The 12,764-nt window shown below is 45.8% G+C and overlaps 1 protein-coding gene across 1 annotated transcript in view; it reads left to right on the top strand.

Annotated features, from left to right (window-relative positions):
- The window catches only part of CROCC2 (ciliary rootlet coiled-coil, rootletin family member 2), a 79,258-nt gene that overhangs the window by 22,676 nt on the left and 43,818 nt on the right, over positions 1 to 12,764 (top strand). The window contains exons 9-14 of the mRNA XM_033229530.1: positions 153 to 359; positions 584 to 795; positions 1,122 to 1,304; positions 1,793 to 1,937; positions 2,378 to 2,524; positions 2,855 to 3,085. Coding sequence (XP_033085421.1) covers positions 153 to 359; positions 584 to 795; positions 1,122 to 1,304; positions 1,793 to 1,937; positions 2,378 to 2,524; positions 2,855 to 3,085 — 1,125 coding nt within the window. The remainder of the gene's footprint in view (positions 1 to 152; positions 360 to 583; positions 796 to 1,121; positions 1,305 to 1,792; positions 1,938 to 2,377; positions 2,525 to 2,854; positions 3,086 to 12,764) is intronic.

Raw genomic sequence — 12,764 nt, 5'->3', positions numbered from 1 at the left:
GGCGCATCAGGAAGGTGCGGCCCCTCGCCTGTCCTCCCAGTGGCGAAGATGGAGGTGGCCCACAGAGACCCTCAGGACTGTCTGCATGGTCCCCGTCAAATCATGGCCCTGTGCTCTGGGTCCCTCTATCCCTTCCTCTCTGCACCTCGAAGGTGGCCCAGGAGGACGCCCAGTGCCTGGAGCTGTCACGGAGCAGCATCATTGAACTGGGGGAGCCACGGCGCCCGCTGAGGAGCCCCCAACGTGCCACATCCCCCCATCAAGGGGCGCCCCCACCACATACCCGATCCCCGGCCACCCTGGACCCTGTACTGCAGGCCGTGCGGGCAGCCATCGAGAGGCGGCGGCGGCGGGAACAGGTGGGCAGCCCCAGCCCGCAGGATCCCCTGTCTCCCTGAGGGCAGAAACATGAGCCCCTCAGGCTGAAGGGTAGTTATGGGGCCTGCCCCTGAGCCCCATGGACCCAGGGAGGGGCTCTAGTGTGTGTGGGGGGGTCCTTTTGGGGAGTCTCAAGCCTTGGTGTGCCTCAGTGGGCAAAGCTTGCCTAGGTCAGAGGGACCCACACCGCACCCCACCCGAGCAGGAGCTGTGCCTGCAGCTGGAGTCCTCCCAGGCACTGGCAGCCGGGCTCCGGGAGCAGCTGTCCGAGTGCCGGCAGGAGCTGTGGGCTGCACAGAAACTCCAGCAGGAGCGGGCTCGGGAGCAGGCACGGGAACGAGAGGCCCTTCGGGGCCAGCTGGAGGCCCAGAGGCTCGAGGTGCAGCAGTGCCGTGCGTCCTGCAAGCTCCTGGGGAGGTAACGGGGTGAAGGGGTTGCACAGCCTTGCACAGGGAGTGTGGGATCCTGAGGGCCCAGGGCTGCTGTCAGGACAAGCACCTCTAGAGCTGGAGGGGATGCAGCCGGGGAGGAGTCCTTTCCTTCCAGCAGAGTTCTGTGACCACAAGTTGAGCATGGGCCGGGGTGGGCCACACCCGCCAGTGAGACCCTGTGTGCTTCTCGGGCTCCCTCTGCCCACGCAGTCTCACAGGCTGGCATCCACCCAGCCCCAACTGCCCATCAAGGCACATGGTGCACTTTGAATGTGTCCAGGGCCGCCCCAACTCTGCCCCTTCCAACCCCAGGGAGAAGGCTCCTCTGGAGATGGCGGTGGAGGAGCTGAGAGGAAAGGCAGACGCTGCAGATGCGGAGAAACAGGGGCTGGAGGCAGAGGCCACGGAGCTACAGAGAAGCCTCCTGCTGCAGACACAGTGGAGGGAGGAGCTGGCTCTGCAGAGGGAGCGGAGCTGCAGGGCACTGGAGACCAGGTGCACAGCGGTGCCTGGGTAGACAGGGCCCCTCCTACAGGAGAGACCCCACTCTGCCACCATCAGCCACTTGGCCTTGGGCCACGGGTCTGCTTCTTTACCTGTCTCATCTCAGGGTGTGGTGGCGGCCCTAACAGGGCAGGGTCGGGGACTCTCCAGGCTCCTCCCCAGGCTGCACCATCCTCCAGACCAATCCTCACTCCCTCTGGCCCAGTGCCCCACTTGGGTGCACATCTACCACCCTGTGGGCCCAGCAGATGTGGGGCCCCACCTGTCCTGTCCCCCTGGAGGCACCTGTGCCTCCCCTGACCCAGAAACGAAGCCCGGAAGCAAAGGGTTCCCTGCCTTCCTGGTCCTCCAGGGACTCCATGCTCCTCCTGGGCCTCCCTGGGCTTGGAGGGAGTTGCAGGCGGTTGCCTGCCTGAAATCCCATGGGGCAGCCACTGCTAACCCTGAGGGACCTCCCGCCCTCTGGTCTGCGGCCTCAGTCAAGGCCGCCTGCAGCAGCTGGAGGAGAAGGTCTCTGGACTCAGAGAGGAGCTGGCATCAGCCCGGGAGGCACTGAGCACAGCACAGCTTCAGCGGGATGTCGTGGAGAGCGAGAGGGAGGGCTTGCGCAGCGCCCTGGCGCGGGTACGCCTCTGCTCCCCCCAGCCCCACCCCCGCTCCCATCTGCCCCCACCCACCCCAGCCTCACTGACCTGGCATCCCACTCCCTCTCTCCTGCCTGCCGGGACCCTCAGCCCATCACCAGAGCTCCCAAAGTCACCAAAGGCCTCTCCCATCCCCAACCAGTAGGCACCAGCCTGGCCCAGCTGCTCTCAACCCTGCTGGCCACGTCTGCTTCTTCGTGGCTTCTCCCTGGCCCACCAGCCACCTCCTCTGGCTGGAGCCTCAGTGTCTGGAGCCACCATTGGTCCTGAGACCTCCCCACTATGGCGACCTTCCCACCATGTCTGCCCAGGAGCTCTGGCTTGCACACCTCCGCAGCTCTGAGCTCACTTCTTTCCCACCGCAACAGCCCTGCCCTGGAAGCTAAAGGTCCCTCTCTGGCATCCCCCTCCCTGCCCCAGGCCGAGTGCAGCAATGCGGACCTGGAGCTTCTTGTGAGGCGGCTGAAGTCAGAGGGAGTGGAGCAAAGGGACTCCCTGGCTGCAATGGCCGCCTTGATGGAGGCCCTGGCTCAGGACAAAAGTGACCTGAACCACCTGACCCTCCAGGTGAGACAAGGGCCGGCAGGGCGGGCCTGGCCAGAACCTGTTTCCCAGGTGGCTGTGGGTCTCCCAGCCCTGGGCCTTCCTTCCATTCTCCCAGATCACTTCCTCTCCTGGTCCAAGGTTTTGGGGACGAGGGAGCCTGACTGGCTCTGGCCAGGTCTGAGGGAGGGAAGACGGTGCCCCTGGGGCAGGCCTGAGGGAGGGAAGACGGTGCCCCTGGGGCAGGCCTGAGGGAGGGAAGACGGTGCCCCTGGGGCAGGCCTCGAGGGTGGCTGGCCTACAGGGACTGAGGGTGCAGGGAGTGGATGCAGGGCCCCTGACACCTGGTGGCAGCTGGAGCAGGAGCAGGACCGGCTGCGGGAGCAGCAGAAGACTCTGGAGCAGGAGCAGGTCCGGGCCAGGGAGCAGCTGGCACAGGCGGAACAGCAGCTGGTGCTGGAGCGGGCAGAGCGCAGGGGCCTGCAGCAGGCCTGTGGACGCCTGGAGCAGCAGCAGGAGCAGCTAGAGGGGCAGGCAGCCCTGCTGGGGCGAGAGAAGGCCCAGCTCCAGGAGCAGGTGGGCCAGGTGAGGACGTCGGCAGGGCAGGCTGCTGCCGTCTGGGATGCGGCTGGGTCGCAGGTCCTGCCTAAGGCACTTCTGGGAGTCAGGCAGGCTCAGGATACCCAAACCAGCTCTTTCTGTCTGGGTAACGGATCAAGCCCAGTGCTGGCCTCCCCGTGGGGGTGGGGGCTCCCCGTGGGGTTGGGGGCAGGGCGAGGGTATGCAGAGAAGAAGATTTCCATCAGGCCTGGCCTCTATATCCATCCCGCCACTTGGCAGGGGAGCCCGGGCCTGAGGCCAGTGACTTCTGCACGCTGGGCCCTTAGAGAGCTTTGCTCTTTCCTCCTCTGTCTTGTTTCTCCCTGGTCCACATCCACACAGCTGAACTCTGCGATTGCGTATGCACTGGTGCCTTCGTGCATTCATTCCCAATTTCCCCATCCTTTGCTGAGGAACCTCAACTCACTGGAGAAAAGAACAGTCTTGGTTTTTTCCAATCCTGCCTCGTTCATCCACGCAGAAACCCTGCCCATACTGGGTTTCAAGCCCCCATGGCTCAGATTCCGCAGCCCCTGTTACATTCAGGACAGTTCAATCCTCCTTCCATTTTCAGATTCTGTCTTGTCCTTTTTTGGGGTCATCTTTTTCCTCTTTTTCTTTTTTTTTTTTTTTTTTTTTTTTAATTTTTTATTTTATTTTTTTTTTTTTTTTTTGAGGCGGAGTCTCGCTCTGTCGCCCAGGCTGGAGTGCAGTGGCCGGATCTCAGCTCACTGCAAGCTCCGCCTCCCGGATTTACGCCATTCTCCTGCCTCAGCCTCCCGAGTAGCTGGGACTACAGGCGCCCGCCACGTCGCCCGGCTAGTTTTTGTATTTTTAGTAGAGACGGGGTTTCACAGTGTTCGCCAGGATGGTCTCGATCTCCTGACCTCGTGATCCGCCCGTCTCGGCCTCCCAAAGTGCTGGGATTACAGGCTTGAGCCACCGCGCCCGGCCCTCTTTTTCTATTGACATTTAATAAGTCAGTGTACAGTGTCAAAGAGTTTTGACCATTGTACAAACCTGGGTAGCCGCCACCAGGATCAAGACACAGAACATTTTTGTCAGCCCAGCAGGTTCTCCCACGTGCCTTCAGCCATTGCCCAAAGCCCCTGGCTCCCACCCAGGCGGCCTCTGCTCTGATGTGCAGCGCCACGGACTGGATGCACCTGTTTTAGAGTTCCTTATGAATGGAGCCATGCAGTACAGATGCTTTTGTGTCCAGCTTCTGTCTCTCAACATCACGTCTGTGAGATCCATACATGTTGTTCAGTGTATCCCTAAGCCCTTTGTTTTTAACTGCATAGTTGTATTCCTTGGGATGAGTAAACCACACTTGCTTACTCATCCACTTGTTGCTGGACATTGGGATTGTCCACACAAGTCACACAAGACTTGCTGAATCAGAAACTCTGTGGGGGATGCCCAGAAATCTGGATTTTAATGAGCCCTCCTTGGGACTCTGCTGCACACTAAAGTGTGAGAACCACAAGTGTATGGTATGATGTAAGAACTAAGGTCCATTATTTTTCATACTAATACCCAGTTTTTCCAGCACCACTTTTTAAAACTCTCTCCTTTTGTCCTTGATTAAATTTGGCAACTTGTTGAAAAGAAATTGATCATATATGTGGGATTTGTTGATCTGTGCAAGTCAATCTATTCATTCTTTCACCAGAACCACACAGTCTTGATTATGATAGCTTTTTAGTAAGTCTTGAAACTGAGTAGTGTACACACATCTGCCTTTTTATTTTTCAAGATTGTTTTGGCTGTTCTAAATCCTTTGCATACTCATATACATTTTAGAATCATCTTGTCAATTTCTTCTTCCCTCCCCTGCAAAATAGCCTGCTAGGACTTCGATTAAAATTGTTTAGAATTTATAGATCAACTTGAGGAAATGGACATCTTAAATATATTGAATATTATATCCATGAATATGGTATATCTCTCCTAGTCTTTATTACTCTCAGCCACGTCTGTAGTTTTCCATGTAGAGGTTTCTTGCACATCTTTGATTAGGTTAATTCTAGATTTTTATATCATGAATTATATTACTGTTTTAATGTCATTTTCTTGTTGTTCATTATTATAGAAATAGAATTTCATGTGAAATATAATTTCGTATGTTTATTTTGAGTCATGTGACCTTGACAAATTCACTTATAAGACTAAGTACTGAGCAAAGTTAAATATAAGTGGTGAGAGTGGCCATACTTCCACCAATGCAATCGTGGGGAAATAATTTGATGTTTCACCATTTAATATGATGTTATCTGTAGGCTTTTCACAGATGCCCTATATCAGAGTAAGGAAGTTCCCTTTCATTCCTAGTATGCTGATATTTTTTAAAATTTAAAAATGGGTATTGGATTCTGCTGAATGCTTTTTCTGGAACTATTGAGATGATCACGTCATTGTTCTCCTTGTGTGGTTAATGCAGTGAGTTATACTGGTTAATTTTTTAGATGTTAAACTTGCATACCTAAGTAAGCCCTACTTTGTCATGAGTTAGTATCCATTTTATATATTTTTTATTCAACTTACAATATTTTGTTAAAGATTTTTGCATCTGTATTTGTAAGTAATGTTTCTGTAATTTTCTTTCCTTGGAATCATCAGATTTGGAATCAGGGTTGTGCTGGCCTCCTAAAATACACTGGAAAGTAGTCTCTCTTCCTCTATTTCCTGAAAGTGTTTGTGTAAAATTGGTATTACTTATTTCTTAAATGTTTGGCAGAATTCACTAATGAAATAATGTGAGCTTGGAGTTTTCTTTGTGAGAAAGCATTTGATAATGAATTCAGTTTCTTTAACAGAGATATAATCTATTCCAATTTCTTATTTGCTTTTATGGCTGTTTCTTCATCTGCGTCCTAATAATTTTGCATGTTGTGTTTTTATTATCAGTCAATTCAAACTATTTTCTCTTTTCTCATGTGATTTATTCTTTGCCCCATGGATTATTTGGACGTATATGGCCTAAATTCCAAATAGGGCTTTCTAAATGCCTAACTGTTATGAATTTCTAATATAATTCCATCATGATCAGAGGACATACTCCATATTATGTGAATGGATTTAAATGTCCCAGTCTATCATCTATCTTGAACATGTCAAAAGAATGTGTATTATGCTATTGCTGAGTGCATTGTTCTACAAATATAAATTAAATCAAGTTGCTTAGTAACGCTGTTTAAATCTTCTAAGCCCTTACTGAAGTTTTTTGTATGTCAATTTATTTCTTTGATTGGTTGTTTTTGTCTACTTGCTGCATCAGTTAGTGACAGAAGGGCATTAAAATCTCTATCTGTGATAATGGAATTGTCTGTTTCTTTCCCTAGATCTCCCCTTAGTTCCTTCCCATAGTCAATTTTTGCTTCATGTGTTTTAAATTTCTATTATTAGGTGTATATATATTTAGTAATTTATGTCTTTATGAGGAATTGGCTTTTTATCATTGTAAAACATCCCCTCTTGTCTCTAGCAATATTCTTTTTTGATATTTACTTTTTTGATATTGATATAGCCACTTCCTTTTCTTATGCTTAGTGTTTCCATGGTATATCCTTTTCATATATTTACTTTCAACTTATCTGTGTCTGCTTATTTAAAGTGAGTGTCACCATGATCAAGTGGGCTTCACACCAGGGATGCAAGGATGGTTTAACATACGTAAGTCAATAAATATGATACACCACACAAACAAAATTAAAAACAAAAATCACATGATTGTCTCAATAGATGCAGAAAAAGCATTTGACAAAATCCAGCATCGCTTTATGATTAAAACCCTCAGCAAAGTTGGCATTGAAGGGACATACCTTAAGGTAATAAAAACCATCTATGACAAACCCATAGCCAACATTATAGTGAATGGGGAAAAGTTGAAAGCATTCCCCATGAGAACTAGAACAAGACAAGGATGCCCCCTCTCACCACTTCTATTCAACACAGCACTGGAATTCTTAGCCAGAGCAATCAGACAAGAGAAAGAAATAAAAGGTGTCCAAATCGGTAAAGAGGAAGTCAAACTCTCACTGTTTTCTGATAATATAATCGTATACCTAAAAAACCCTAAAGACTCCTCCCAAAAGCTCCTACGCCGGTAAATGAATTCAGCAAAGTTTCGGGATACAAAATTAGTGTGCACAAATCAATAGCTCTGCTGTACACCAACAGCGACTAAGCTGAGAATCAAATCAAGAATTCAACCCCTTTCACAATAGCTGCAAAAAAAAAAAAAAAACAACTTAGGAATATGCCTAACCAAGGATGTGAAAGACTTCTTTAAGGAAAACTACAAAACACTGCTGAAAGAAATCATAGATGACACAAACAAATGGAAACACATCCTATGCTCATGGATGGGTAGAATCAATATTGTGGAAATGACCATACTGCCAAAATCAATCCACAAATTCAATTCAGTTCCCATCAACATATCATCATCATTCTTCACAGAGCTAGAAAAAAATCCTAAATTTCATATAGAACCAAAAAAAGAGCCCACAGAGCCAAAGCAAGAATAAGCAAAAAGCAAATCTGAAGGTATCACGTTACCCAACTTCAAACTATACTACAAGGTAACAGTTACCAAAACGGCATGGTACTGGTATAAAAATAGGCATGTAGATCAATGAAACAGAATAGAGAACCCAGAAATAAACCCAAATACTTACAGTCAACTGATCTTCGACAAAACACAGAAAAACATAAAGTGAGGAAAGGACACTCTATTCAAGAAATGGTGCTGGGATAATTGTCAAGCCACATGTAGAAGAAAGAAACTGGATCCTTATCTCTCACCTTATACAAAAATCAACTCAAGATGGATCAAAGATTAAATCTAAGACCTGAAGTCATAAAGATTCTAGAAGATAGGCCAGGCACAGTGGCTCACACCTATAATCCCAGCACTTTGGGAGGCTGAGGTGGGCAGATCATGAGGTCAGCAGTTTGAGACCAGCCTGGACAACATGGTGAAACCCTGTCTCTACTAAAAATACAAAAATTAGCCAGGTATGGTGGCACATGCCTGTAATCCCAGCTACTCAGGAGGCTGAGGCAGGAGAATTGCTTGAACTTGGGAAGCAGAGGTTGTAGTGAGCCAAGATCATGCCATCGCACTCCAGCCTGGGTGACAGAACAAGACTCTGCCTCAAAAAAAAAAAAAAAAAAAAATCTAGAAGATAACATCGGAAAAATCCTTCTAAACATTGGCTTAGACAAAGACTTCATAACCAAGAACCCAAAAGCAAATGCAACAAAAGCAAAGACAAATAGATGGGACTTAATTAAACTAAAAAGCTTCTGCACAGAAAAAAAAAAAAAAAAACAGCAGAGTTAACAGACAACCCACAGAGTGGGAGAAAATCTTCACAATCTATACATCTGACAAAGGACTAATATCCAGAATCTACAAAGAACTCAAATCAGTAAGAAAAACAAACAATCCCATCAAAAAAGTGGGCTAAGGACATGAATAGACAAGTCTCAAAAGAAGATATACAAATGGCCAACAAGCATATGGAAAAATGCTCAACATCACTAATTATCAAGGAAATGCAAATCAAAACCATAATGCTATACCACCTCACTTCTGCAAGAATGACCATAATCAAAAAAATTTTTTAAAAAGATATTGGCATGGATGCAGTGAAAGGGAGCACTTTTACACTGTTCGTGGGAATGTAAACTACTACAACCACTCTGGAAAACAGTGTGGAGATTCCTTAAAGAACTAAAAGTAGATCTACTGTTTGATCCAGCAATCTCACTACTAGGCATCTACCCAGAGGAAAAGAAGTCATTATACGAAAAAGATACTTGGACATACATGTTTATGGCAGCACAATTTGCAATTGCAAAAATATGGAACCAGCCCAAATGCCCATCAATCAACCAGTGGATTTTAAAAATGTGATATAGATATGTATATACACACACTCCATGGAATACTACACAGCCATAAAAAGAATAAAATAATGGCACTCACAGCAACCTGGATGGAATTGGAGACTATTATTCTAAGTGAAGTAACTCAGGAATGGAAAACCAAACATCATATGTTCTCATTCATATGTGGAACCTAAGCTCTGAGGATGCAAAAACATAAGAATGATACATTGGATTTTGGGGACTCAGGGGAAAGGGTTAGGGGTGGTGAGGGATAAAAGACTACACATTGTGTGCAGTATACACTGCTCAGATGATGGGTGCATCAAAAATCTCAGAAACCACCACTAAAGAACTTATTCATGGCCGGGCGCGGTGGCTCAAGCCTGTAATCCTAGCACTTCGGGAGGCCGAGACGGGCGGATCACGAGGTCAGGAGATCAAGACCATCCTGGCTAACACGGTGAAACCCCGTCTCTACTAAAAAATACAAAAAACTAGCTGGGCAAGGTGGCGGGCGCCTGTAGTCCCAGCTACTCGGGAGGCTGAGGCAGGAGAATGGTGTAAACTCGGGAGGCGGAGCTTGAAGTGAGCTGAGATCCGGCCACTGCACTCCAGCCTGGGTGACAGAGTGAGACTCCGTCTCCAAAAAAAAAAAAAAAAAAAAAAAAGAACTTATTCATGTAACCAAGCACCACCTGTTACCCTATTGAAATAAAAAAATTTAAAAATCAACAAATAAAGTGTGTGTCAAAAGCATACTTGGGTTTTGCCTTTATATTTACTCTGACAACTTCTATCTTTAATTAGAGTGTTTATTAGACCACTTACATTTAATGTAACTATTAATATGCTTTATTTACATCTAGGTATTTGCCATCTGTTTGTCTCATACTTTAAAAATATTTTTACATTCTTCCTTTCTGGCCTTCTTTGGGGTTAGCTGCATATTTATTTAGTATTCCATTTTATGTTCTCTATTGATTGTTTTTAGCTGTGTTTCTTTTTGTTAGTTTTAGTGATTACCCTAAAATTATGATATGCACAGTCTGTATCCAAATACTATATTACTTCACAAACAATGTAAGATCCTTCCGGGGACATATTCTGTTTATCCCTTGCTATGTTTTGAATGTGTCCCCTCCAAAATGTAGGTGTTGAAACGTAATGACTAATTGTGACAGTATCAAGAGGTGGGACCTGTAAGAGATGATTTAGGCCATAAGGGTTCCACCCTCATCAGTGAGATTAAAGCCTTTAGAAAGGCGCTTCCTGCAACATTTGTGTCTCACTTCCCCTTATGCCTTCCACCATGTGAAGATGCAGCACTCTTCTCATCCGGAAAATGCAGCATCAAGGCACAGCCTTGGAAGCAAGAGTAGTCCTTGATAGACAATTGAACCTGCCAGCACCTTGATTTTGGACTTCCCAGTCTCTAGAACTGTGAGAAGATAAATTAATACATTTCCACTCGTTGTAAATGACCCAGTCTCAGGTATTTTGTTACAGCAGCACAAATTTACTAAGACATCTCTTCCATCCTTTTCGCTCTTGTTGCTGTATGTTTTATTTCTGTATATGTCGTTATAAACCTTACACTGCTTTACTAATATTTTTTATTTTAAAATGATTATTTTTAACCATTCATCTTTTCACACACTCATCTTTTCACAAACATTTCAGTTATTTGGTAACATTCTTTACCTTCTTGAGTGTGTTTTTAAACATATTAATTACAGTACGTTTTTGTGTCTTTGTCTGATAACTCTAACATCTGGATCCCCTAATGAACTATTTCTATGGTCTTTTCTTTATTTATTTTCAGTAGTTTGACCTTGTCTCCTAGGATGCTTAATTTTTTTTACTTTTTTTATTATGCTTAATAATTTTTTATTGAATTTGTGTTTTTTACTGAATTTTTATTGACTTTGTGATTTTGTAAATGTAATTCATAGACATAATTTAAGGTTTTGAATGATACAAGCTTCTTCCAGAGGGAATTTGCTTTTGACTCCGGGAAATCAGAATAGGGATAAATCACCTTTATCCAGTCCAGGATTGAGCTGCTTTGTGACTGTACTTCAGTGTTTCCTGAGGAGTCGTCTATCTCTGGCTTATCCCAGGGTATAATATAACTCTCCTCTGTTCCTCATTGGAAATCTCAGGTGTTTACCAGGGTTCCTACTCTTTAGTTAGCCCTAAACTCCAGGTTTTATTTTCTCAACTCTGTAAGACTTTCAAAAGTCCTATCTGACTTCCCAGACTCTCAGCTGCTACATTTTTGTTCAGATTCTTAGTCTCCTGGTCCTTTACTGCTTCTGAATTATTAAAAAAAACACACTTTTTCAAAGCAGTACCATTTATTTTGTTTTATGAGACAGGGTCTTTGTTGCCCAGGCTGGAGTGCAGTGGCATGATCACGGCTGACCGCAGCCTCAACCTTCTGGGCTCAAGCGATCCTCCCACATCAGCCTCCCGAGTAGCTGGGACTACAGGCACACGTGACCATGCCCAGCTAATTTTTGTGTTTTTTGTAGAAATGGGGTTTTGCCATGTTGCCCAGGCTGGTCTCAAACTCCTGGGTTCAAGTGATCCACCTGCCTCAGCCTCCCAAAATGCTGGGATTATGCGCTCAGCCAGCAGTCCCATTTATTAAAATCACAATATAGAATCTCAGCTTTACCTCCAGGCATTTCCTTCCCTTCTGATATCTGCTCTTCTTTTCATTCCCTGGCTGCTTTGGTATCTCTGAACTCTTAAGTTACGTCGCTTCCATCTCATGAGCCTGCTGAAATCTTAGGCCATGTTCCCAGTCTTTTAGCTAAAACTTTTTTTTTTTTTTTTTTCTTCAAGCAGAGTCTTGCTCTGTCACCCAGGATGGAATGCAAGGGGAGATCTGGGCTCACTGCAACCTCCGCCTCCCGGGTTCAAGCAATTCTCCTGCCTCAGCCTCCTGAGTAGCTAGGACTACAGACACACGCCTAGCTAATTTTTATATTTTTAGTAGAGATGGGGTTTCGCCATGTTGGCCAGGCTGGTCTCAGACTCCCGAGCTCAGGTGATCTGCCCACCTCAGCCTCCCTAAGTGCTGGGATTACAGGCATAAGCCACCAAGCCCAGCCTAAAGCTTTATTATTGGATCCTGAGGCTCTGCACCCCGTGTCACTTAGGACTTGGCAGATACCCCAAAGGGGAAACCTGTTGTATTCATAGAATTTCAGACTCACTTTAATATATTTCTCTCTGTAGCCTGAACACCAGGGGCCTGACTGCCTTAGTATCTCTCTAATGTTTTTAAACAGATTATTGGATTGTACATTGTGTCACTTTTCCAGTTGCTTTAGGTGGGAGGGTGGGTCTTCAACAACCTACCTCACCATTATCAGAAGTAGAAAGTCCTGGTTTTTACTTTTGAAGAATATTTTCACTGGGTATAGAATCCTAAAATAGCCATTATTTTCTTTCAGAAATGTAATGAAGTCATTCCATTGTCTTCTGGCTTTCATTGTTGCACGGAAAGTAAATGTCAGTCTTGTTCATTTCATGGCTATGTGTCATTTTCCCTTTTTTAAAAAAAAAATTCTTTATCTTTGGTATTCAGAAACTTTACTAAGTTGTATCTCTGTGACATTTTCTTTCAATTTATTCTTTTGGGGGTTACAGCTCATTTTAAGTCTGTGGCTAGATGTATTTTACTAGATTTGGAAAATTCTTGGCCTGTATCTATTCAAATATGCCCTCTCATCTCCTTCTGAGACTGTAATTA

Source organism: Trachypithecus francoisi, unplaced genomic scaffold (genome assembly GCF_009764315.1).
Source record: "Trachypithecus francoisi isolate TF-2019V2 unplaced genomic scaffold, Tfra_2.0 Lachesis_group13, whole genome shotgun sequence".
Classification (NCBI taxonomy): Eukaryota; Metazoa; Chordata; class Mammalia; order Primates; family Cercopithecidae; genus Trachypithecus; species Trachypithecus francoisi.
The sequence above is the reverse complement of the archived record's forward strand: the minus strand, read 5'-3'. Positions and strand labels throughout refer to the sequence as shown.